General features: G+C 44.4%; 1 protein-coding gene across 1 annotated transcript; it reads left to right on the top strand.

Moving 5' to 3' along the window:
* Positions 1 to 993: 993 nt before the first annotated feature.
* Positions 994 to 23,970, top strand: LOC112582119 (homeobox protein ESX1-like). Its single transcript, XM_025276361.2, has 4 exons — positions 994 to 1,504; positions 1,691 to 2,078; positions 20,177 to 20,222; positions 23,405 to 23,970. The coding sequence occupies exons 1-4, from the start codon at positions 1,399 to 1,401 to the stop codon at positions 23,795 to 23,797; spliced, it is 933 nt and encodes a 310-aa protein (XP_025132146.2). The 5' UTR covers positions 994 to 1,398; the 3' UTR covers positions 23,798 to 23,970.
* The last annotated feature ends 554 nt before the right edge of the window (positions 23,971 to 24,524 follow it).

Below are 24,524 nucleotides of genomic sequence, written 5' to 3' on the forward strand. Positions count from 1 at the left end.
TGCAGCCTACCAGGCTCATCCGTCCATGGGAATTTCCAGGCAAGAGTACTGGAGTGGGTTGCCTTGGGGCCTCCGTAAAACACTTCTTCAAGGAAAAATCATAGAGCCTGCAATCTGGCCTGGCTCTCTTTTATTTGACAATAAATAAAATTTATTTATTCCTCAGCAAGGGCTCAGGAAGGTTTCTAGAAAACATAATGAGGCGAGATAAGGGGGTGGGGGAGGCAGCTGCAAGAAACCAGGTAATTTAGCCATGTCCACAGGGGTCCACCACAGGGGACATGTATACCCCTATAGAGGATTTACAGCCAGAAGGAATAGGAACTGTTTATAAAGATGTAGCTCGATACATAGTTGCAACAAAGGCAAAAACAAAAGGAAGGGGCTCTCTCTGTACCCCATAAGCATTCTTGAGTGTTCTAAACACTGTGCAGGTTTCTACACTTGCAATTTGATGTGGATTCGTTACTAAAATAGGCTAACGTCCTTTCTTAAGGGGGTGGGCTGGGTTTTGTTTTGTTTTCATAGTGCATCTGAGCACTCCACCTGCTCAGAAAACCCAACCCTGTACTCCTGCTCCTGGAGACTGCTGGAGTATGGCAGACTCGGACTTCGGCCTCACTGCAAAAACTCAGAGCAAGCAAAGGCCTAGCTGGTCCACTTATACACGGGTTTTTTTTTGTTGGTTTTTTTTTGTTTGTTTGTTTGTTTTTTTCTGTAGACAAACAGACGGCCCTCCGTATCTGTGGGTTTCACATCCGCAGATGCGGAGGGCCAGCTATGGGACTTGAGCATGCGCAGATTTTGGTATCGCCGGCGTGTCCCGGAACCAGTCCCTGGCGACACCAAGGGGTGAACCTATTAGTTCGATTGCTTCTCCTTAGTACTGGCTGCTGGATATGGCGGGCTGAGCCAGGAGATAGTCCCCAAACGTTTCTCCAAGGTCTACGGAGCTAGGGTGAGGGCCTGCTCTTCCCGTCCACAAATCAGGCACAGGCCCTTGGTCTGGGAAGACGCCAGACCAAGGGCGCAGTCCTTGGTCAGCTAAGTTGCAACTTGGGGGCCTGAGTTCTGCTCTCACTCATGCTCCCTACCAGCGCCCCCCGTGGTGCGCACCTGGAGTCTCCCCCGCCCCCGCACCTCCTGCCCACCCCGCCCCGGCCCCCAGGACAGCCAAGCTCCTGCCGCATGCGCACCTCAGCTGACCCAACCCCCAGCAGCCGGTGATAAACCCCCAGAGAGCATGTATCCGGACTCTAGTCCTGACCCGACGCCAGAGTCGCCCTAACGGTGCCACATTGCGGGCCGCCGCTTCTAGCCCGGAGTCCAGAGCCGGGGTCTCGGGAGATCCAGGACAGCCTCCGCTGAAGGCACAGCCTCCTGGACAGCGGTCGGAACATGAAGCCTCAGCCGCAGCGTGGCCACAATGCCGATGCCAACACCGACGCGGCCGTCGTGGGCTTCCTCAGGCTGGGGGTCAAGGAGAATCGGGAAGAAGCTCATGGTCAGTGGCAGGCTGGGCGCTCGGTTCACAGGGTTCCTGGAAACGAATTTCCCTAGGGAGGGGCGAGCGGGAGGATTCCTCCTCAGACGCGGCGGGTTCCTGCCTCTTCCTCAGCGGGCTCCTGCCTCTTCCTCAGCGGGCTCGCTCGACGGCCTGATCTTTGGCTTTGGGTTTCTTCTCTTGCAGAGGCTGAGCCCGCGAAGGTCTCGCTTCCTGGAGAGAGGGGAGAGGAGCCGAAGGCTCAGTCCGAACCTGAGCAGGGAGCAGCCGCGGAGGGGAAAGAGGCGGGATATGAAGGAGAAGAAAAGGAAGGCGGCGATGTGGGCGCGGGAGATGCGGGCCCCCCGGATGGGGAAAGCCGCGAGGCCAAGGCTGAGGTAGAGGCTGAGGCGGGCGCGAGCGGCGGCGAAGGTGGAGAGAAGGGCGGGGAGGAGCAGCGCCCGGGAGCCGCCGTCGAGGTTCGGAAGGCGGCAGACAGGCGCCACCGAGTCTCCCGGCACACCTTCACGCTGGAGCAGCTGCGGGAGCTGGAGGCAGTTTTCCACCGCACTCCGTATCTCAACGTGGCCACGCAGTAAGCGGGCAGCTCTGGGGGCGTCGGCTGAGGCGAGCGGGTCCTTGTCCTCAGCTCCGGAGTTGAAAACCCCAGGGCGTGGGGCGGGGGCGGGGGCTCCTCTGCCCGGTGGGAATCGAGGCAGTATTACGGTGGGGAGTTTGAATAAGTCACGTCGGGAAACTGTCGGCCCACAGTTAACAAATGAGTCACCTGAGGCATGGTGGAGTACGTGCGCGGTTGGATTCTACTTTGATTTGAAATACTGGTCATCAGTTATTCATGGATTATATTTGCATTAATGTAAAGACTACATTGAACGTGAAAGTGAAAGTCGCTCAGTCGTGTCAGACTCTTTGGGACCCCATGGACTGTATAGTCCATGGAATTCTCTAGGCCAGAATACTGGAGTGGGTAGCAGTTCCATTCTCCAGGGGATCTTCCCAACCCAGGGATCGAACCCAGGTCTCCTGCATTGCAAGAGGATGCTTCACCAGCTGAGCCCCCAGGGAAGCCTTTCAAATACTACATTGAAAGAAAAGTGGAAGTGAAGTCGCTCAGTCGTGTCCGACTCTTTGCGATCCCAGGGACTGCAGTCTACCAGGCTTCTCTGTCCATGGGATTTTCCAGGCAAGAGTACTGGAGTGGGTTGCCATTTCCTTCTCCAGGGGATCTTCCTGACCCAGGGATCGACCCCAGGTCTCCTGCATTGCAGGCAGACGCTTTACCCTCTGAGCCACCAGGGACTACTACGCTAAAACATCCTTTATCTTAATTACTGAATTTTTAGTTACCCTTAAAGTTTGTGCCTGAGGTAGAACTGTCTCTAAAGCAAGCTACAGGGTGGAGAATGAATGGATTGCTGAGTGTCTGTGAATGCAGATAAAATTTTAAAAGCTATCATTTACGTTGCACTCACTGTGTTACGCACTGGTCCTAAAGGGTTTTCTACAGATTGTCATTGCATCTTCACAACCCTATATGAATGTGGTAGCTACTGTTTTTTATCCCCGCTTCACCTGTTAAAAAACTGAAGCCCAGAGACGTGAAGAGACTTGCCCAAGATCCACACAGCTGGGATGTGGCTGAGATTTGATCTTAGGAGGCTGTTCAGTAGGCAAGGCCAGAGGTGATGGTGTGTTGGTCCAGGTAGTGGTAATGGATAGAAGTGAACAGGTTAAAGAGGTATTTAGAAGGTAAATTGACAGCAGTTCATGGTAGTTTGGACATAGGAGTAAAAGGAAATGATTAAGAAAAATATCTGAATTTCTGATTTGCCCAACTGAATGGCGGGTGGTATACTCACTGAGCTAGGGCATATTGAAAGAGTGACAGAAATTTGCAAGAGACAGAGAGGGACTGATTGGAGAGCCTGTAGGCAAACCATATCATGGAAACCTCCATGGTGGTAGATGATTTAATGAGAAGGGATGGTAAATAGCATCAACTTTGGCTCAGTATTTTCTGTTCAGTTTGTTCAGATTACTCCAAGTTCGGTTGGCTTTTGCTGTGTGATAATTCTAAGAATCAGCCCAATTTCTCCCTTTCTCAAGTGTCAAAGTCAAGATGCCCCTTGATTTGGGTGTCTAGAACTGCCTACATCTCATTTATACCTTTTGACTGCCTTCACCCAGGTCCCCCACCTGACTCCCTCTGGTAACCACCAATCTAATCTCTCTTTTTTTAGTTTGTTTCCTTTTGAAGTATAATTGACCTACAACAATATGTTAGTTCCCGTTCTACAACATAGTGATTCATTATTTCTATACATGTAAAAATGATCACCATGAGTCTGTCACCATAAAAGATATTCTATAATTATTGACTATATTCCCCACACTGTACATTTCATACCAGTTATTCATTTATTTTTCAACTGGAAGTTTTTACCTCTTAATCTCCTTCACCTATTTCTCTCCTTCCCCCACCCCTCCTTTCAGACAACCACCTGTTTTTTTTTTCTCTGTATGTATAATTATGTCTCTGTTTAGTTACATTTGTTCATTTGTTTCATTTATTAGATTCCACATGTAAGTGAAATCATACAGTGTTTGTCTTTCTGTGTCTGACTTATTTCACTAAACATAATACTCTCTAGGTCCATCCACATTGTTACAAATAGCATAATTTCATTCATTTGTATGACTGAGAAGTATTCCATTGTATATATATACCACATCTTCTTTATCCATGTATCTGTTACTGGGCACTTAGGTTGCTTTCATATTTTGGCTGTTGTAAATAATGCTGCTGTGAACTTTGAGGTGCAAATATCATTTTGAATTACTGTTTTCGTTTTCTTTGATATCTACCCAAGAGCGGAATTGCTGGATCGTAGGATAGTTCTATTTTTAGGTTTTTGGAGAAACCTCCATACTGTTTTCCATAGTGGCTGCACCAGTTTACATTCCCACAGTGTAGGATTCCCTTTTCTCCATATCCTTGCCAACATTTGTTATCCTTTTGATGATAGCCATTTGACAGGTATGAGGTGATCTCATTATGGTTTTGATTTGCGTTTCTCTGACGATTAACAGCGTTGAGCTTTTTTTATTCATATGTCTGTTGGCCATCTGTGTATCTTCTTGGGCAAAATGTCTATTCAGGTCTTCTGCCCATTTTTGCATTAGGTTCTTTGTTTTCTGATACTGAGTTGTATGAAGTGGAGTGAAAGTCACTCAGTCGTGTCCAGGCCAGAATGCTAGAGTGGGTAGCCTTTGCCTTCTACGGGGGATCTTCCCAATCCAGGGCTCGAACCCAGGTCTTCTGCATTGCAGGCGGATTCTTTACCAGCTGAGCCACACAAGGGAAGCCCAAGAATACTGGGGTGGGTAGCCTATCCCTTCTCCAGCAGATCTTCCCGACCCAGGAATAGAACCAGGGTTGCCTGCATTGCAGGCGGATTCTTTACCGACTGAGCTATGAGGGAAGCCCGACGTGTTTTGTAAAAATTGGATATTAAGTCCTTGTCAGTAATATCCTTTACAAAAATTTTCTCTCGTCCAGTAGGTTGTCCTTTTGTTTTGTATATGGTTTCCCTTGCTGTGCAAAAAGCTTCTAAGTTTAATTAGATCTCATTTGTTTGTTTTTGTTTTTGTTTTTGTTTTTGTTTTTTTTGGCCTTAGGAGACAGTTCCCTAAAAGTATTGCTGTGATTCATGTCAAAGAGTGTTCTGCCTATGTTTTCCTCTAGGAGTTTTATAGTATCTAGTCTTACATTTGGGCTTCCCTGGTGGCTCAGAGGTTAAAGCGTCTGCCTGGAATGCGGGAGACCTGGTTTCGATCCCTGGGTCGGGAAGATCCCCTGGAGAAGGAAATGGCAACCCACTCCAGTACTCTTGCCTGGAGAATCCCATGGAGGGAGAAGCCTGGTAGGCTTACATTTAGGTCATTAATCCATTTTGAGCTTATTTTTTTAATGTTCTGTGAGAAAATTGTTCTAATTTCTTTTACATGCAGCTGTGCAGTATTCCTAGCACCACTTATTAAAGAGACTGTTTTCCCTGTTGTATATTCTTACCTGCTTTGTCATAGATTAATTGACGATAAGTACTTGGGTTTATTTCTGAGCTTTCTAGTCTGTTCTCGTGATCTGTGTGCCTGTTTTTAATGCCAGTACCATATTGAGTTTTTTTTTTTTTTTTTTTTTTTTTTTTGCTACACCCCATGGCATTCAGAATCATCTCTGACCAGGGATCTGACCCAAGCCCCCTGTAGTGAAAGGGCAGTGTCAGGTGTCTTAACCACTGGACTGCCAGGGAAGTGCATTGATGACTATAGCTTTGTGGTATAGTCTGAAGCCAGGGAGTGTGAAACCTCTAGCTTTGTTCTTTTTTCTCAAGATGACTTTGGCCATTTGGGGGTCCTTTGTAGTTTCACATAAATTTCAGGATTATTTATTCTTTGGGTGAATTTATTGTTGGGTAAACAATGTCATATATTTCACTTTTTTGTAGGTTCTTTTTTTTTTTAATTAATTTTTATTGGAGTATAGTTGCTTTACAATGTTGTATTAGTTTCTCCAGTAAAGCAAAATGAGTGAGCTATACATATACACGTAGCCCCTCTTTTTTTAAATTTCCTTCCCTGTCATGTATTTTGATAGGGCTTGCATTAAATCTGTAGATTGCTTTGGGTTGTATGGATATTTTAGCGATATTAATTCTTCCAATCCAAGAACATAGATTATCTTTCCATTTCTTTGTATAATTTTTACATTCCTTCAGCAGTGTTTTATAGTTTTCAGAGTATAGATCTTTCACTTGGTGAAAGTTTATTTCACTTCCTTTGGTGAAACCAAACCTCCTTGGTTAAGATTATTCTTAGGTATAATGCTATTTAAAATTTTATTCTTTTTAATGCTATTGTAAATGGGATTGTTTTCTTGCTTCCTCTGATAGCTTATTATTAAGTGTATAGGAAAAAAGCAACACATGGCTATATATTAATCTTGAATCCTGAAACGGTACTGAATTCATTTATTAGTTCTAATAGATTTTTGGTGGAGACTTTAAAGTTATCTTTTTTAAAAAATTGAGGAATAGTTGATATACGATATTATATGTTTTAGGTGTACAACATAGTGATTCGCAGTTTTTAAAGGTTGTACTCCACTATAGTTCTTATGAAATATTGGCTGTATTCCCTGTGCTGTACAATGTATCCTTGTAGCTTATTTATTTTATACATAGTAGTTTGTACTTATTAAGCCACTACCCCTATCTTGTCCCTCTCTCCTGTCTCTCCTCACTGGTAACCACTAGGTTATTCTCTATATCTGTGAGGCTTCTTTTTTGGTTATATTCAATAGTTTGTTTTCATTTTTAGATTCCACATATAAGTGGCATCATACACTATCTGCCTTTCTCTGTCCTACTTATTTATTTCACTGAGCATAATACCCTCCAAGTCCATCCATGTTGTTGCAGATGGCAAAATTTCATTCTTTTTAATGTTGAGTAGTATTTCATTCTTTTTAATGTTGAGTATGTATATACCATATCTTCTTTATCCATGCCTATGTTGATGGACACTTACGTTTCTTCCATATCTTGGCTGTTGTGAATAATGCTGGTATGAACATTGGGGTGCATGTATCTTTTGGGGTTAGTTTTTCTTCTTTTTAGATATATACCCGGGATTGAAATTTCGGGGTCTTACGGTAGTTCTGTTTTTAAGTTTTTGAGAAACCTCCATACTGTTTTCTGCAGTGGCTGCACCAATTTACATTCCCACCAACAGTGTGCAAGTGTTCTCTTTTCTCCACAAGCTTACCAACATTTGCTATTTGTAGTCTTTTTGATGTTAGCCATTCTGGCATGTGTGAGGTGATATCTCATTGTAGTTTTGGTTTGCGTTTCTCTCGTGATTAGTGATGTCTGTTTTATTGAGGTGTAGTTGATTTCAAATATTCTATTAGTTTCAGATGTGCAACATACCGACTGAAAATTTTTATAGGTTATTCTTCATTTAAAGTTATTATAAGATATTGGCTATATTGCTGCTGCTAAATTAAATAAATCCTTTTTAATTTTCCAATTCAGTTTCATTACTAGTAATTGATCTGTTCAAATTTTCTATTTCTTCTTGCTCCAGTCTAGGTAGACTCTACATTTCTAGGAATTTGTTAATTTCCTCTAGGTTATCCATTTTATTGATGTCTTATTAATTGTTCATAGTAGTCTCTTATGATCCTTTGTATTTCTGTGGCATTGGTTGTAACTTCTTTTTCATTTCTGATTTTATCGATTTGGACCCTCTTTTCCTTGATGTGTCTGGCGAAAGATTTATTAATTTTATTTCCTTTTTCAAAGAATCAACTCTTATTTGCATTGCTATTTTATATATTTTAAAATATATTTCATTTATTTCTTCTCTGATTTTTGTGATTTCTCCCTTGTACTAACTTTGGGTTTTGTTAGTTCTCCTTTTTCTAGTTCCTTTAGGTGTGCAGTTAGGTTGCTTATGTGAGATTTTTCTTATTTCCTGAGGAAAGCTTGAATTACTACAAACCTCCCTCTGAAAACTGCTTTTAGTGCATCCCATAGATTTTGGATTATTGTGTTTTCATTTTCGTTTGTTGCCGTTTGTTTATTTATATTTTTCCTTCAGTGACTCATTCATTGTTCGGTAGCATTTTGTTTAGCCTCCACGTGTTTGTGTTTTTTTGAAGCTTTTTTCCTTGTAGTTGATTTCTAGTCTCACAGCATTGTAGTTGGAAAAGATGCTTGATACCATTTCAGTTTTCTTAAATGTATTGAGGCTTGTTTTGTGGAGAATGTTCCATGTGCACATGAGAATGTGTTCAGTTCAGTTCAGTTCAGTTGCTCAGTCGTGTTTGACTCTTCGCAATCCCATGGACTGCAGTACGCCAGACCTCCCTGTCCATCACCAACTCCCGGCGTTTACTCAAACTTATGTCCATTGAGTCAGTGATGCCATCCAACCATTTCATCCTCTTTCATCCCCGTCGCCTCCTGCCTTCAATCTTTCCCAGCATCAGGGTCTTTTCCAATGAGTCAGTTCTTCCCATCAGGTGGCCAAAGTATTGGAGTTTCAGCTTCAGCATCAGTCCTTTCAATGAATATTCAGGACTGATTTCCTTTAGGATGGGCTGCTTGGATCCCCTTGCAGTCCAAGGGACTCTCAAGAGTCTTCTACAACATCACAGTTCAAAAGCATTAATTCTTCTGCACTCAGCTTTTATCGTCCAACTCTCACATTCATACACGACTACTGGAAAAACCAGAGCTTTGACTAGATGAACCTTTGTTGGCAAAGTAATGCCTCTGCTTTGTAATATGCTGTCTAGGTTGGTCATAACTTTCCTCCCAAGGAACAAGCGCCTTTTAATTTCATGGCTGAAATCACCATCTGCAGTGATTTTGGAGCCCCGAAAAATAAAGTCTGCCACCATTTCCACTGTCCGCCATCTATTTGCCATGAAGTGATGGGACCAGATGCTATGATCTTAATTTTCTGAATGTTGAGTTTTAAGCCAACTTTTTCACTCTCCTCTTTCACTTTCTTCAAGAGGCTCTTTAGTTCTTCTTCACTGTCTGCCATAAGGGTGGTGTCATCTGCATATCTGAGGTTGTTGATATTTCTCCTGGCAATCTTGATTCCAGCTTGTGCTTCATCCAGCCCAGTGTTCCTCATGATGTGCTCTGCATATAAGTTAAATAAGCAGGGTGACAATATACAGCGTCGACAATCTCCTGTCCCGATTTGAAACGAGTCTGTTGTTCCGTGTCCAGTTCTAACTGTTGCTTCCTGACCTGCATACAGATTTCTCAGGAAGCAGGTCAGATGGTCTAGTATTTCCATCTCTTGAAGAATTTTCCACAGTTTATTGTGATCCACACGGTTAAAGGCTTTAGCATAGTCATTAAAGCAGAAATAGATGTTTATCTGGAACTCTCTTGCTTTTTTGATGATCCAGCGGATGTTGGCTATTTGATCTCTTGTTGGAAGTTCATCATTCATGCACTGTTGAAGCCTGGCTTGGAGAATTTTGAGCATTACTTTACTAGCGTGTGAGATGAGTGCAACTGTGTGGTAGTTTGAGCATTCTTTGGCATTGCCTTTCTTTGGGATTGGGATGAAAACTGACCTTTTCCAGTCCTGTGGCCACTGCTGAGTTTTCCGAATTTGCTGGCATATTGAGTGCAGCACTTTCACAGCATCATCTTTCAGGATTTGAAATAGCTTATCTGGAATTCCATCACTTATACTAGCTTTGTAGGAAGCGATGCTTCCTAAGTCCCACTTGACTTCACATTCCAGGATGTCTGGCTCCAGGTGAGTGATCACACCATCGTGGTTATCTGGGTCATGAAGAACGTTTTTGTATAGTTCTTCTGTGTATTCTTGCCACTTCTTCTTAATGTCTTCTGCTTCTGTTAGGTCCCCACCATGTCTGTCCTTTATTGTGCCCATCTTTGCATGAAATGTTCCCTTGGTATCTCTAATTTTCTTTTCTTTTAATTTTGTTATTTTTGTTTGTAATGTTATTGATGTATAGTTGACATAGACTATTACACTGGTTTTAGGTGTACAACTCATGATTCATCATTTGTATACATTGTGCAGTGACTACAACAATAAGTTTGGTTATCCTGTGCCACCATACAAAGTAATACCATAATATTAACTACAATTCCTGTGCTGTATATTATATCCCCATGACAAGTTATTTTTTTTAATTAATTTATTTTACTTTACAATATTGTATTGGTTTTGCCATACACTGACTTGAATCCGCCAGGAGTGTACATGAGTCCCCCATCCTGAACCCCCCTCCCACTGCCCTCTGCATCCCATCCCCCTGGGTCATCCCAGTGCACCAGCCCCGAGCACCCTGTATCATGCATCAAACCTGTGCTGGAGATTCGTTTCACATATGATATTTTACATGTTTCAATGCCATTCTCCCACATCATCCCACCCTCACCTTCTCCCACAGAGTCCAAAAGATTGTTCTATACATCTGTGTCTCTTTTGCTGCCTCACATACAGGATTATCGTTACCTTCTTTCTGACTTCCATATATATGCGTTAGTATACTGTATTGGTGGTTTTCTTTCTGGCGTACTTCACTCGGTATAATAGGCTCCAGTTTCATCCACCTCATTAGAACGGATTCAAATGCATTCTTTTTAATGGCTGAGTACTATTCCATTGTGTATATGTACCACTGCTTTCTCATCCATTCATCTGCTGATGGACATCTAAGTTGCTTCCATGTCCTGGCTATTATAAACACTGCTGCGATGAACATTGGGGTACACGTGTCTCTTTCGAGTCTCATTTCGTCAGTGTGTATGCCCAGCAGTGGGATTGTTGGGTTATATGGCAGTTCTGTTTCCAATTTTTTAAGGAATCTCTACACTGTTCCCCATAGTGGTTGTACTAGTTTGCATTCTCACCAACAGTGAAAGAGGGTTCCCTTTTCTCCACACCCTGTCCAGCACTGATGCTTTTGAACTGAGGTGTTGGAGAAGACTCTTGAGAATCCCTTGGACTCTGAGGAGATCCAACCAGTCCATTCTAAAAGAGATCAGTCCTGGGTGTTCCTTGGAAGGAATGATGCTAAAGGTGAAACTCCAGTACTTTGGCCACCTCATGTGAAGAGTTGAGTCATTGGAAAAAACTCTGATGCTGGGAGGGATTGGGGGCAGGAGGAGAAGGGGACCACAGAGGATGAGGTGGCTGGATGGCATCACCCACTCGATGGGCGTGAGTCTGAGTGAACTCTGGGAGTTGGTGATGGACAGGGAGGCTTGGCGTGCTGCAGTTCATGGGGTGGCAAAGAGTGGGCCACGACTGAGTGACTGAACTGAACTGAAAGCTTTTGATTTCTCCTTCATATTTGAATGAGATCCTTGCTGGGTACAGTAATCTGGGCTGTAGGTTATTTTCTTTCATCACTTTAAGTATGTCCTGCCATTCCCTCCTGGCCTGAAGTGTTTCTATTGAACGATCAGCTGTTATTGTTATGGGAATCCCCTTGTGTTATTTGTTGTTTTTCCCTTGCTGCTTTTAATATGTCTTCTTTGTGTTTGACCTTTGTTAATTTGATTAATATGTGTCTTGGGGTGTTTTGCCTTGGGTTTATCCTGTTTGGGACTCTCTGGGTTTCTTGGACTAGGATGATTATCCTTCCCCATTTTAGGGAAGTTTTCAAGTATTATCTCCTCGAGTATTTTCTCATGGTCTTTCTTTTTGTCGTCTGCTTCTGGGACTCCTATGACTCGAATATTGGGGCATTTCACATTGTCCCAGTGGTCTCTGAGGTTGTCCACATTTCTTTTAATTCATTTTACTTTTTTCCTCTGTTTCATTTATTTCTACCAGAAATGGCAGCCCACTCCAGAATTCTGCCTGGAAAATCCCATGGACGGAGGAGCCCAGTTGGCTACTGTCCGTGGGGTCGCAAAGAGTCTGACACGAATGAGCGATTTCACGATCACTATTCACTATCTATCTTCTACCTCACTTATCCTGTCTTCTGCCTCTGTTATTCTACTGTTTGTTCCCTCCAGAGTGTTTTTGATCTCATTTATTGTATTATTCATTATATATTGACTCTTTTAGGTCCTTGTTAAACCTTTCTTGCATCTTCTCGATCCTTCTGTCCAGGGTATTTATCTGTAACTCCAATTTGTTTTCAAGATTTTGGATCATTTTCACTATATTCAGAATTCTTTATCAGGTAGTTTCCCTATCTCTTCCTCTTTTGTTTGGTTTGGTGGGCATTTATCCTGTTCCTTTACCTGCCGGGAATTTCTCTGCCTTTTCGTCTTGTTTATATTGCTGTGTTTGGGATGGCCTTTCTGTATTCTGGCAGTTGGTGGTTCCTCTTTATTGTGGAGGTTCCTCATGTGGGTGGGGCTGGATGGGTGGCTTGGCAAGGTTCCCTGGTTAGGGAAGCTTGTGTCGGTGTTCTGGTGGGTGGAGCTGGATTTCTTCTCTCTGGAGTGCAATGAAGTGTCCAGTAAAGAGTTTTGAGATGTCAGTGGGTTTGGTGTGACTTGGGCAGCCTGTATATTGAGGCTCACAGTTCTGTTCCTGTGTTGCTGGAGAATTTGTGTGGTATGTCTTGCTCTGGAACTTGTTGGCCCTTGGGTGGTGCTTGGTATCAGTGTAGGTATGGAGGTGTTTTATGAGCTCCTATCAATTAATGTTCCCTGGATTCAGGAGTTCTCTGGTGTTCTCAGGATTTGGACTTAAGCCTCCTGCCTCTGGTTTTTAGTCTTATTCTTAGAGTAGCCTCAAGACTTCTCCATCTATACAGCACCGATGATAAAACATCTAGGTAAATGATGAAAAGTTTCTTCACAGTGAGGGACACCTGGAGTGGTACACAGAGTTAAAAGGAGAAGAGAAGAGGGAGGAGGGAGATAGAGGTGACCGGGAGGACAGAGGGGGAATCAAAAAGGGCGAGAGCAAGCTAGCCAGTAATCACTTCCCTATATGCTCTCCACAGTCTGGATCCCTCAGAGATGTTCAAGGAGTTACATAGAGAAGACACGAGGCAGGAGGGAGACAGAGGTGGCCAGGAGGATAAAAGGGGGAATCAAAAAGAGAGAGACAGATCCAGCCAGTAATCCGTTCCCTACAAAGGTCCGTCTAGTCAAGGCTATGGTTTTTCCAGTGGTCATGTATGGATGTGAGAGTTGGACTGTGAAGAAAGCTGAGCGCTGAAGAATTGATGCTTTTGAACCTGTGGTGTTGAAGAAGACTCTTGAGAGTCCCTTGGGCTGCAAGGAGATCCAACCAGTCCATTCTGAAGGAGATCAGCCCTGGGATTTCTTTGGAAGGAATGATGCTAAAGCTGAAAGTCCAGTACTTTGGCCACCTCATGCGAAGAGGCGAAGAGTTGACTCATTGGAAAAGACTCTGATGCTGGGAGGGATTGGGGGCAGGAGGAGAAGGGGACCACAGAGGATGAGATGTTTGGAGGGCATCACCGACTCGATGGATGTGAGTCTGATTGAATTCCGAGAGTTGGAGATGGACAGGCAGGCCTGGTGTCTGCGATTCATGGGGTTGCAAAGAGTCGGACACAACTGAGTGACTGAACTGAACTGAAGTGTTCTCCACAGCCCAGAACACACACAGAGATTCACCTTGTTGGGTAGAGAAGCAAAGGGGGAGCGGGGAGATAGAGGCAACCTGGTGAAGAAAAAGGAGAGTCAAAAGAAGGAGAGAGCAATCAGGCCAGTGATCTCGATCCCAAGTAAAAATGGGTACTGAAGATTGGGTTCTTAAAGGTACAAAGTTGATAACAAATACCAACAAGCAAAGATTAAAAATCTTGAGTAGAGGTTAGATCCTCAAAAATACAATATTAAAAAAACAAAAAAAAAAAAACCAAAAAAAAAACAAAAAACAAAAGAAAAAGTCACAGAAATTATAAAATATAGTTATATATATATATATATATATATATATATATGAAGTTTGCTTTAAAAATAGGGTCTTTCTTTTTTTTTGCAAAGTAATAGATTATAAAATTGAAAATTAAAGGAGTCATGGGGACTTAAAAATAACAAAAAAAATAAAATAAAACAAAAAAAATTTTTAATTAAAAAAAATGATAATAGTAAAAATATATCTAAGACTTTCCCTGGAGCTCTAGTGGACAGGGTGGGGTCAGTTCATTTTCAGATAGTTCCTTCGTCCGGCTTGTACTTCTCACTGTCTGTAGGCCCCTTCCTATGTAGTCGGTGCTAACTACAGGGTTTCAGTCTATTGCACCTGCCTCTTCCAAAGCAGTTCCCTCTGTTTATGTTAGCTTCTTCTGTTTGCTGGTCTCTTCATTGTCTAATTTCCACCATGACACAAGGGACGCGGTGGTGGCCACTTTTTTTTAGGCTCGCTTGTTCAGTCATTCTTTGGGGAGGGAAGAACACTGCAAACAAATATCACTGCGTGTGTTCACAGTGATTCAGCCACACTGGGTTTGCTCCACTCATGGCATGTGTGCTTTCCCAGTCTACACTGCTCAGTTCTGGGTTGCTCTGATGGGAACTGTCTTGATGTGGGCCCTGGTTTGCATGCACTTCCCAGGTCTAAGCTGTTCAGGTTCAGGTTCTCGGGTACTCTGCAAAGGTGCAGACTTGGTTGGGCCTGCGTTTTGCGCCTGTCGCAGGTCCGAGCAGCTCAGGTGACCAGGTCCTTGGCGCGCGTAGTCGCCCCCAGTTGAAGGCTGCAACTTATCCCCTCCCCCGTCCCAGCCACTGGGTATTCTGGGTGTACAACGGGCGCGCCTTCTCTCTTCTGGGAAGCTGATCTCTGGCTGCGACCCTCCCAGCAGATGTCGACCTTCCAGCATCCCAAGAAGTCTTGGTTAGCAACAAAGTCTCTTTGCAGGTTGGTAAAGGATGCCTCTCTGTGGCCGTGATTGCCCCCTTCCGGCTCTGGCTGCCCTTGCCTGCCTGTCTCCAGCAGGGGGATGGGACAGTCCGCAGCCGGCTAGCTCTGCTCAGTACGTTGTTCTGTGAGCGTGCCTGGTGGTGGTTAGGACTTTTCGCGGGATAGCTATCCCACAGTCTGGGTGGCTATCTCAAGCTAGTTCCCTCAGATTGCCCTCAGGGCATTCATGCCCGGTCCTTATCCTAAGCAATGCTGCCCACTCCTCCCTGTCCCTCCCCTGCTTGCTAGTGGAGGATGTGAGCGTCTGGGCTGTTGCACCGCTGGGAGTTGCTGTTAGGCACGTAATCTGTTGGTTTTAATTCTTGATTTATTTTTCCTCCCGGTTATTTTGCCCTCTGAGATTCTAAGGCTCGCCACAGACCCGTTGGAGAGAGTATTTCCTGGTGTTTTGAAGCTTCTCTCTTTTTTAAGACTCCTTTCCCTGGCCGGATCTCCATCCCTACCTCTTTTGTCTCTCTTTTTATCTTTTATATTTTGTCCTACCTCCTTTTGAAGACAATGGGCTGCTTTTATGGGTGCCTGATGTCCTCTGCCAGCATTCAGAAGTTGTTCTGTGGAATTTGCTCGGCTCTCAAATGTTCTTTCGATGAATTTGTGGGGGAGAAAGTGGTCTCCCCGTCCTATTCCTCTGCCATCTCAGGACCGCCCCCTCCAATTTTCTTGAAGAGAGCTCTAGTCTTTCCCCTTCTATTGTTTTCCTCTATTTCTTTGCATTGATTGCTGAGGAAGTCTTTCTTATCTCACCTTGCTATTCTTTGGAACTCTGCATTCAAATGGGTATATCTTTCATTTTCTCCTTTGCCTTTCCCTTCTCTTCTTTTAATAGCTGTTTCTAAGGCCTCCTCAGACAACCATTTTGCCTTTTTCATTTTTTTTTTCCTTGGGGATGATCTTGATCCCTGCCTCCTGTACAATAGCATGAACCTCTGTCCATAGATCTTCAGGCACTCTGTCTATCAGATCTAATCCCTCGAATCTATTTGTTACTTCCACTGTATAATTGTAAGGGATTTAATTTAGGTCATATCTGAATGGTGTAGTGCTTTTCCCTACTTTCTTCAATTTAAGTCTGAATTTGCCAATAAGGAGTTTATGACCTGTGCCACAGTCAGCTCCCAGTCTCGGTTTTGCTGACTGTATAGAACTCCTCTGTCTTTGGCTGCAAAGAATATAATCGGTCTGATTTTGGTATTGCCCATCTGGTGATGTCCATGTGTAGAGTCTTCTTTTGTGTTGTTGGAAGAGGGTGTTTGCTATGACCAGTGCATTCTCTTGGCAGAACTCTGTTAGCCTTTGCCCTGTTTCATTCTGTACTCCAAGGCCAAACTTGCCTGTTACTCCAGGTATCTCTTGACTTTCTACTTTTGCATTCCAGTCCCCTATAATGAAAAGGACATCTTTTTGGATGTGTTAGTTCTAGAAGGTCTTGTAGGTCTTCATAGAACCGTTCAACCTCAGCTTCTTCAGCATTACTGGTCGGGGCATAGACTTGGATTACTGTGATATCGAATGGTTTGCCCTGGGAATGAACAGAGATCATGCTGTCATTTTTGAGATTTCATCCACGTACTTCATTTGGACTCCTTTGTTGACTGTGATGGCTACTCCTTTTCTTTTAAGGGGTTCCTGCCCACAGTAGTAGATACAATGGTCATCCAAGCTAGATTCACCCATTCCAGTCCACCTTAGTTCACGGATTCCTAAAATGTCAACATGTATTCTGCTGCTTTTGGATGGGATGCTCTATCAGTCCATTAAGTCTAATATGTCATTTGAGGTCAGTGTTTCCTTATTGATTTTCTGTCTGGATGATCTGCCCGGTGATGTAAGTGGGGTGTCACAGTCCTGAATATCATGTTTACTGTCAGTTTCTCCTTTATGTTTGTTAGTACCTACTGTATGTATTTTAGGTGCTCTTACGTTGGGTGCCTATATATTTACAGTTGTTACATCTTCTTGAGTTGATTCTATGTTCGTTATATAATGTCTCTCTCTTGTTATGGTCTCTGTTTGAAAGACTAGTTTATCTGATACAAGTGTTGCTACCCCAGCTTTCTTTTGATTTACATTTGCATGGGATACCTTTTTCCATCCTCTCACTTTTGGTCTGAGTATTTAGATCTGAAGGGAGACTCCTGTAGGCAGCCTGTATGTGGAATTTGTTTCTGTGTCGAGTCAGCCACTCTGTGTCTTTTAATTGAAGCATTTATTCCATGTATATTTAAAGTAATTATTGGTAGGTATATATTCACTGCCATTTTGCTCATTCTTTTCTTTTTGTTCTTTTCTTCTTCTTTGCTCTCTTCCTTTGTGATTTGATGGCTTTCTTTAGTGTAACGTTTGGATTCCTTTCTCTTTTGTTGTATGTGTGTCCATTATAGATTTTTGGTTTGTGGTTACCATGCGGTTTATATAGCTAGTGTATTCGGTTATACTTAAATATACATATGTTTGTATATGTATTCTCGTCCACATTCTTTTCCATTACAGTTTATTATAAGATACTGAATAACCTTCCCTGTGCTATGCAGTAAATCCTTCTTGTTTATCTATTTTTTATATGGTAGTGTGCATCTGTTAATCCCATACTCCCAATTTATTCCCTCTCCTCAATAACCATAAATTTGTTTTCTACCACTGTGATTCTGTTTCTGTTTTGTAAAAGAGTTCATTTTACTGTTTTTTGATACTGCATGTAAGTGATACCTTATAATGTTTGTCGTTGTTGGAATTAATTCACTTTGCCTAACACTATCCAGGTGCACCCACATGGTCACAAATGGCAGAATTTCATTCTTTTTATGGCTGAGTAATATTCCATTGTATATACATACCACATCTTTATCCATTCATCTGTTGATGAACACTTAGAGTGCGTCCATGTTTTAGCTATTGTAAACAGTGCCACTGTGAACATTGGTGTATGTGTATCTTTTTTAATTAGAATTTGCTCTTTTCTAGATCTATGCCCAGATGTGGGATGAGCAGTGTTGAGAATCTTTTCATGTGCTTGATGGCCATCTATATGACTTCTTTGAAAAAATGTCTGGGCATAATTTCCAAACTACTGAAATAGCTCATACAACTTAATAACAACAGCAACAAAAACCCAACCCAATCAAAAAAGGGGCAGAAGACCAAAACAGAGATTTCTCCAAAGAAGACATGTGTGTGTGTGTGCACATTTGTGTCCAACTCTTTGTGACCACATGAATTCTTGTCCTGGAAACTCCACACACAGAGAAGCCTGACAGGCTACAGTCCCATACATTCAAAATGAGTTGGACACGATAGAGCACATATGTGCCCACACATGCACACATGTCTTCTTTGGAGAAATGTGTATTTAGGTCTTCTCATTTTTTTGATTGGGTTGTTTTTTGTTGTTGTTATTGAGTTGTATGAGCTGTTTGCATATTTTGAAAATTTAGCTCATGTCGATTGCATCATTCGCGAAGACTTTGTTCTATTCCGTAAACCTATGGACTTTCGTTTTCTTTATGGCTTCCTTTGCTGTGTAAAAGCTTATAACTTTACTTTTTATTCTTTTCTTATTTGTGTTAATAGCCTTTTCTTTTTCGCTTAGACAAGTTCCTTTAACATTTCTTGTAAAGCATGTGTTGTGGTGTTGAACACTTAGCTTTTACTTGTCTCTAAAAGTCTTTATCCCTTCTTCAACTCTGAATGATAGCTTTTCCAGGTAGAGTATTCTTTGCTGTAGATTTTTCCCCTTTGATCACATTAAATATACTCTGTCACTTCCTCTGGTCATCAGAGCTATATGCTCCAGGGGTGTTTTCTATATGGGCTGCATGAGCCCTTCTGTTGTGGTGGGCTGAGGACCATGGGTGGACCCCTGGTCTGTTGGTTACCAGGCATTGCCTAGTGCATAGGCTGCTGGCCCACCGGTGTTTGGGGCTGGGTCCTGGGACCTCTGGTGGGCAAGTGTGGTTCTTGGGTGACTGGGGACTCAGAAGCTCCTATGGCAAATGACTTGTTGGTGAGTGAGGCTGTGTCCCTGCCTGGCTAGCTGCTTGGTTTGGGGTGTGCCAGGATTAGTGCCAATAGACTGGTGAGAGGGCTGGGTCACAGTGCTAATAATCTAGAGGGAGGATTTCAAACTGGCCCTTGCCAGCAGCAGAGTGCTCACGGTCCAACGAGCACCTTAAATGGCTGCTGCCAGCATCTGTGTCCCCAGGGTGAGCTGTAGTTGTTTCCTGCCTCTGCAGGAGATTCTCCAGATCAACAGGTAGGTCTGACCGAGGCTCCTTTCAAATCACTGCTTCTGCCCTGGGTCCCGGAGCATGTGAGATTTTGGGTTCACCCTTTCAGAGTGGAGTCTCAGTTTCTCACAGCTCCTGGGTCTCCTGAAAGGAAGCCCTGCTGGCCTTCAAAGCCAAATGTTCCGAGGGATTATCTTCCCAGCTCAGGACCCCAGGCTAGGAAATCTAGTGTGCTCAGACTCCTTGCTTCTTGTGGTGAATCTCTTCAATTATAAGTAAGTAAGTAAGTAAGTAAGTGAAGTCACTCAGTCGTGTCTGACTCTTTGTGACCCCATGGACTGTAGCCTACCAGGCTTCTCCGTCCATGGGATTCTCCAGGCAAGAATACTGGAGTGGGTTGCCATTTTCTTCTATCCTCCTGTATACTGGTTGCCTGGTGGCTCAGATGGTTAAGAATCGACCTGTAATGCAGGAGACCTGGGTTTGACTCCTGGGTTGGGAAGATCCCCTGGAGGAGGGCTTGGCAATCCACTCCAGTTTTCTTGCCTGGAGAATCGCCATGGACAGAGAAGCAGGGTGGGCTCCAGTCCATGGCATCCCAAAGAGTGGGACACAGCTGAGCGACTAAGCCCAGGACATATGGGTTGCCGACCTGTGGGTGTGAGTCTTGACTATACCCCTTCTCCACCCTTCCTGTCCATCTTACCGTGTCTCCTTCTTCATATCTGTAGTTGTGGAAGATCTTGTCTGCTCATCTTTCAGGTCATTCTCATCAATAGCTTCTCTGTATATAGTTGTAATTTTGGTGTGCCCAAGGGAGGAAGTAAGCTCAGAGTTTTCTTATGCTGTTATCTTGGCTACTCTCTGAGTAAATATCTTAGATAGTGAGACATGTACAACATTATTTCATTTCATGCATAATGTCAAATGCTGAATATTTGTAATTCTTCCCCCTCAGACAGGAGCTTGCAAGACGCATGGGAGTGACTGAAGATAGAATGCAGGTGAGTAAACTGGAAAAAAGCAGTTTGGCGTAACAGCCATTCTAAAACCCACTTCGGGAACTGGATACCTTGTCCTGGACATTCTCACATTGGTTTGTGTTTGTAGCCTTCACTATGTTTGGAAAGAAAGATTGGAACTTCTGGACTTTGGGGCCAGAATAGATACCTCTTCAGTAAAGTAAACTCTTTCTAACACTGATACCCTTCAGGGGGCAATTCTCTGTGGACTCATGTTGGGGCTGAGTCTGACTTGGGAATTATTCAAATTAATGCACCAAATAGCTGGGTTTTAAGGGGGTCCACCCCTTGAGTGGCAACTCACTCCAATATTCTTGCCTGGAGAATCCCCATGGACAGAGGGGCCTGGTGGGCTACAGTCCATGGGGTCACAAAGAGTCGGACACGACTGAGCGACTAAGCATGCAAGGGGGTCCAAGTATAGTAAATTATTTAAAATATTTAAGCCAGGCATCAGCTCTTTCTGCAAGGAGTGAATTTTCAAGTATTCAGCCATTTGGGTAAGGGAATAATTCACCTCAGGACGGAACGTATGAGCAACAAATGTACGTTTAGTTTAGCTGAGACTGATGGGGAGGGGCATCATTTAAAATTCCAAGTGCTGGATCCTCCTGCTGTTGTTTTTGTGTGTTTGGTAGAGCAACGCAGGAGACACAAGAGACGTGGGGTCCATCCCTATTTTAAGAAGACCTCCTGGAGTAGGAATTGGTAACCTGCTTCAGCATTCTTGCCTGGAAAATACCATGGACAGAGGAGCCTGGCAGGCTCTGTGGGGTTGCAAAGAGTCAGACACAACTGAGCACACACATACTCACACTCACAACAGTGTAGAGTTTCAGCTGTAAATTTTAATTTTCTGAAATTGTTTGAAGTGCAGCCTGAAAACATTGCTAACATAGTAGGTTGTGCATTATGATGGAGATGAAGGAAAGGTTTGCAACCCTTAGGAATTTGTCGATATATATTTTAAAGTTGAGTCTGAGAAAATTGGGCACTATTAATATATTTATTGGAGATACTGCATATATGCAGCATTATGAAACTACCAGATATATGAGTGAATATTATTTTTAGCAATTTCTTATGTGTAAGGATTTTTTCCTGCCCTTTTCATACTGTTTTCAGGGATTGGTTTTGAAGAAGTTCTCTCTGATTGTCCATGGTCCATGGCTCTCAGCCAGTAGCTTACTTGTGTTAATTTGAAGTACTCGCCCATTTACTTAGATGGTAATGACTACTTGGTGCCTCCAGGCACAGAAAGTGAATATTTGTTCTTTGAACAGAGTAAGTTGTATCAAGGGAATATTTTTTCAAAGTAGAAAATTAAGAAAGAAAGGAAGAAAAATCAGGAAGGTTTTATTATTTGCTTTGCTGCCGAGCCCCTGTGTGAGGGCAGTGATGGATGCGGGCTGCAGACCTGGTCGGGGTGGGGGTGGGGGTGGGGGTCTGCAAAGCAAGGCTGGGAGCCTAAGGCCAGGGGCTGGGCTCACAGTCAGGTCTGGCCAGGGCTTGGGAGGCCCGGGCCTCTGCTCTCTCATGAAGGCAAAGCAAGCTCACTGGGAGAGAAAACCTGGTGACATGCTCCTCCGGGGTTCACATAGTGGTCTCTTAGTGGAGTTCTGAAGGGGAACAGGACCCACAGGAAACAAATAAGGGAAAAGAGAGAATGTTCCCATCTATTTCCAAATTCTATGGCACGAATTTCCCAAAGAAATATTTAATGGACACCTCCCCTTGTTTTCACACACAGCAAGAGTTACTCTATGAAAGCAGTACTGGGAATATGGAAGTAGTAGCCGCCAGCACTTCAGTTAGCCAGTTTTACATCTTGTTTATCTTTATGCAGATTTGATCCCTGGTACACTCTATCCCCCGCTCCAAAGTGAGCTTTATTAACGTGGCTCCTTAAGACTACCTATTCATGCATCAGAAGGGCCCAGATACTAAGATGGGAGAGGAAAAATGAGGCGATAGAGAGAGGAGGCCTTTGGTTTCATGTAAAATTTGCAGAGTGAAAACATCCAAAAACATTAAATATGATGTAATTCCAACAACTGGGATGCTGAGGGAGCAGTGGCACCCACAGCACAGGTTTTTCTTTCAGTTGTTGAAAGTTGGCTCATATTTCGGAAGGAGCCATTTTGTGAATCCTGACCGACGTGTTTATCAATTCTCTTCCTAATATGCAGGTTGCATGCTCTTGCCTTAATCATGAGGGGACAATGAGGCTCTCCTGGTTGAGAGGCAGCGCCCAGAGAGCAGGGCTATGGGGCACAAGAGACTCTGGTCCAAGGTCCTGCAGCCACACCCAGAGCAGAGGGAGCTGACTGGGTCCTGAGCCTGGGCAAATTTGGAGGGTGGGGCAGGGTGGAGAGTGCAGAGTTGAGAAAGGCAACGGTGGTTGCGTCCTCCCCGCCATCTCTTGGCTGGCCGAGATTTTAAGAATGTTAGTCAATTTGGGCCGAGTTTGTTCCATGGACAGAGGAGCCTGGCAGGCTGCAGTCCATAGGGTCGCCCAGAGTCGGACAGACTGAAGTCACTAAGCAGCAGCGGTATAAACCTCTCTGATCTGCAGTCCGGTACTAAGGCTGTGTCCAGGGCTTCAACTCCACTGGTGTCAGCAGACGAGCCACAGAGTCCCTGGGCCCCCACGACCAAACCTCACTGGCAACACCAGCTCCGTCTCTAGAACCGTCACAGCAGTCCCTGGGGACAGCTTTTATTTACAAACCCAGCCCGTGCCTATTGATTATTTACTGTGCACCAGAGACGGGTCATTCAAAATGGGTCCCGTTCCTCTCAGTATGATTTTAAAAGGCACCCACTTTATCATGTGCTCAACTTCCCCCATCACGAAGGTGCGCCTGCCTAGTGAGTGGGGTTAGTGCCAGGAATAGTAATAGGTGGGAGGAGAGACAAGGCGAGAAGCCAGTCCAGAGCCAGGCACATCATCAGTGCTCACTTGCGGGGGGTGGGGGGTGGGGGAGCTGATGGGAGGGCCTTTAAGTAAATGTCCTAAAAAATTTTAACCAGAAGGAAATAGCTTCTCCTCCTGGTGTAGTTTCCCATCTTCAAGTCACCAAGATTTCCCTGCTCCGTTTTTTCCTGTCTGATATTAACTGGTCCATGTACTAACCCAGCCCCCTTTTTCTCTCTGACTGGAGGTGTGGTTTAATCATAGAAGGGCCAAGTGGAGGAAATATCAGAGAGCACTGAGGTTCAGAGATGCGCCGCCCCTGCTCCCGGCCCACCGTGTGGTCAGCAACAGGGGTGGACCCTGCAACACCGTCCTCATTCAGGAGCTGAATTGTGTCTGGGTCCTTCTGGAGCCGATAACCCTGGAGCTGATGCCCTTGCCGCCCGTGCCCCCCGTGCCCCCCTTGATGCTGCCCGTGCCGCCCTTGATGCCCATGCTGCCCTTACCCCCTCTGTTTCTGCCTCCTCTGCCCTGGATTCTACCACCCTCCATTCACTCCAGCTGCCCTCACGGCCTTGCCTGGTCCCCTACCACCAGTGGCCTTTCTGTAGCCCCGTTTCCTCTTGAATGGTCTCCATGACAGCTTTGTCGAAAGTGCCTTTGAGCCAGATTGAAGTTCTGATATCTCAGCATCAAGCACACAGGGCCTGCCAAGTGCCTGCCAAGTGTGCTACATACACGTGCCGAGTCATTGACCCACTATTTTAGGGCACGTTTTCTGTGTTTTCAATAAAGTTGTGAATTCTCTGCATATTTGTTCTGTGTGTCACATGGGGTTATTGCATCTGATGGAAACTGCTGATCCACAGTCACCATCAGTAGACCACACACATCTCTGAAGTATCCCAGGTGCCCAGGAGGGGTGTACCGAGACCCATCCATTCGCTTCCACCCTCATCTCCAACACCCATCCTTCCCCCACCCTGCAGCACTGGGACCACCTAGATGTGCAAGACGGGTCACTTGGGTCTCCAAGGGAGGAGAGTGTGTTCCAAGGCAGGCCTGAGTCACATTCATGGTGATGAGGTCAGAGGCAAGGACCCCAAGGGCCACTTCTACAGGGGCTGCTCATAGGGCTTTATGGAGGAGAGGGAGCTGGGTGTTCATCTGGTTCTCTCCCAGTTCTGTTCACCACCTTCCCTTTTGCGGAGGATATGCGGGGTGGGTGGGGGCACAGATAGAAACTACCCCAGCAGCAGGGGGAGTTCCTGGCTCTGTAGAGGAAATGCAAGAGGAAACTCTGTCTAGGCCAGTGTGCGACTTTCCCCCTCTCCCAGAGGTGGAAACTTAGCCCTCCTTCCCCAGCT

This window comes from Bubalus bubalis, chromosome X (genome assembly GCF_019923935.1).
Source record: "Bubalus bubalis isolate 160015118507 breed Murrah chromosome X, NDDB_SH_1, whole genome shotgun sequence".
Lineage (NCBI taxonomy): Eukaryota > Metazoa > Chordata > Mammalia > Artiodactyla > Bovidae > Bubalus > Bubalus bubalis.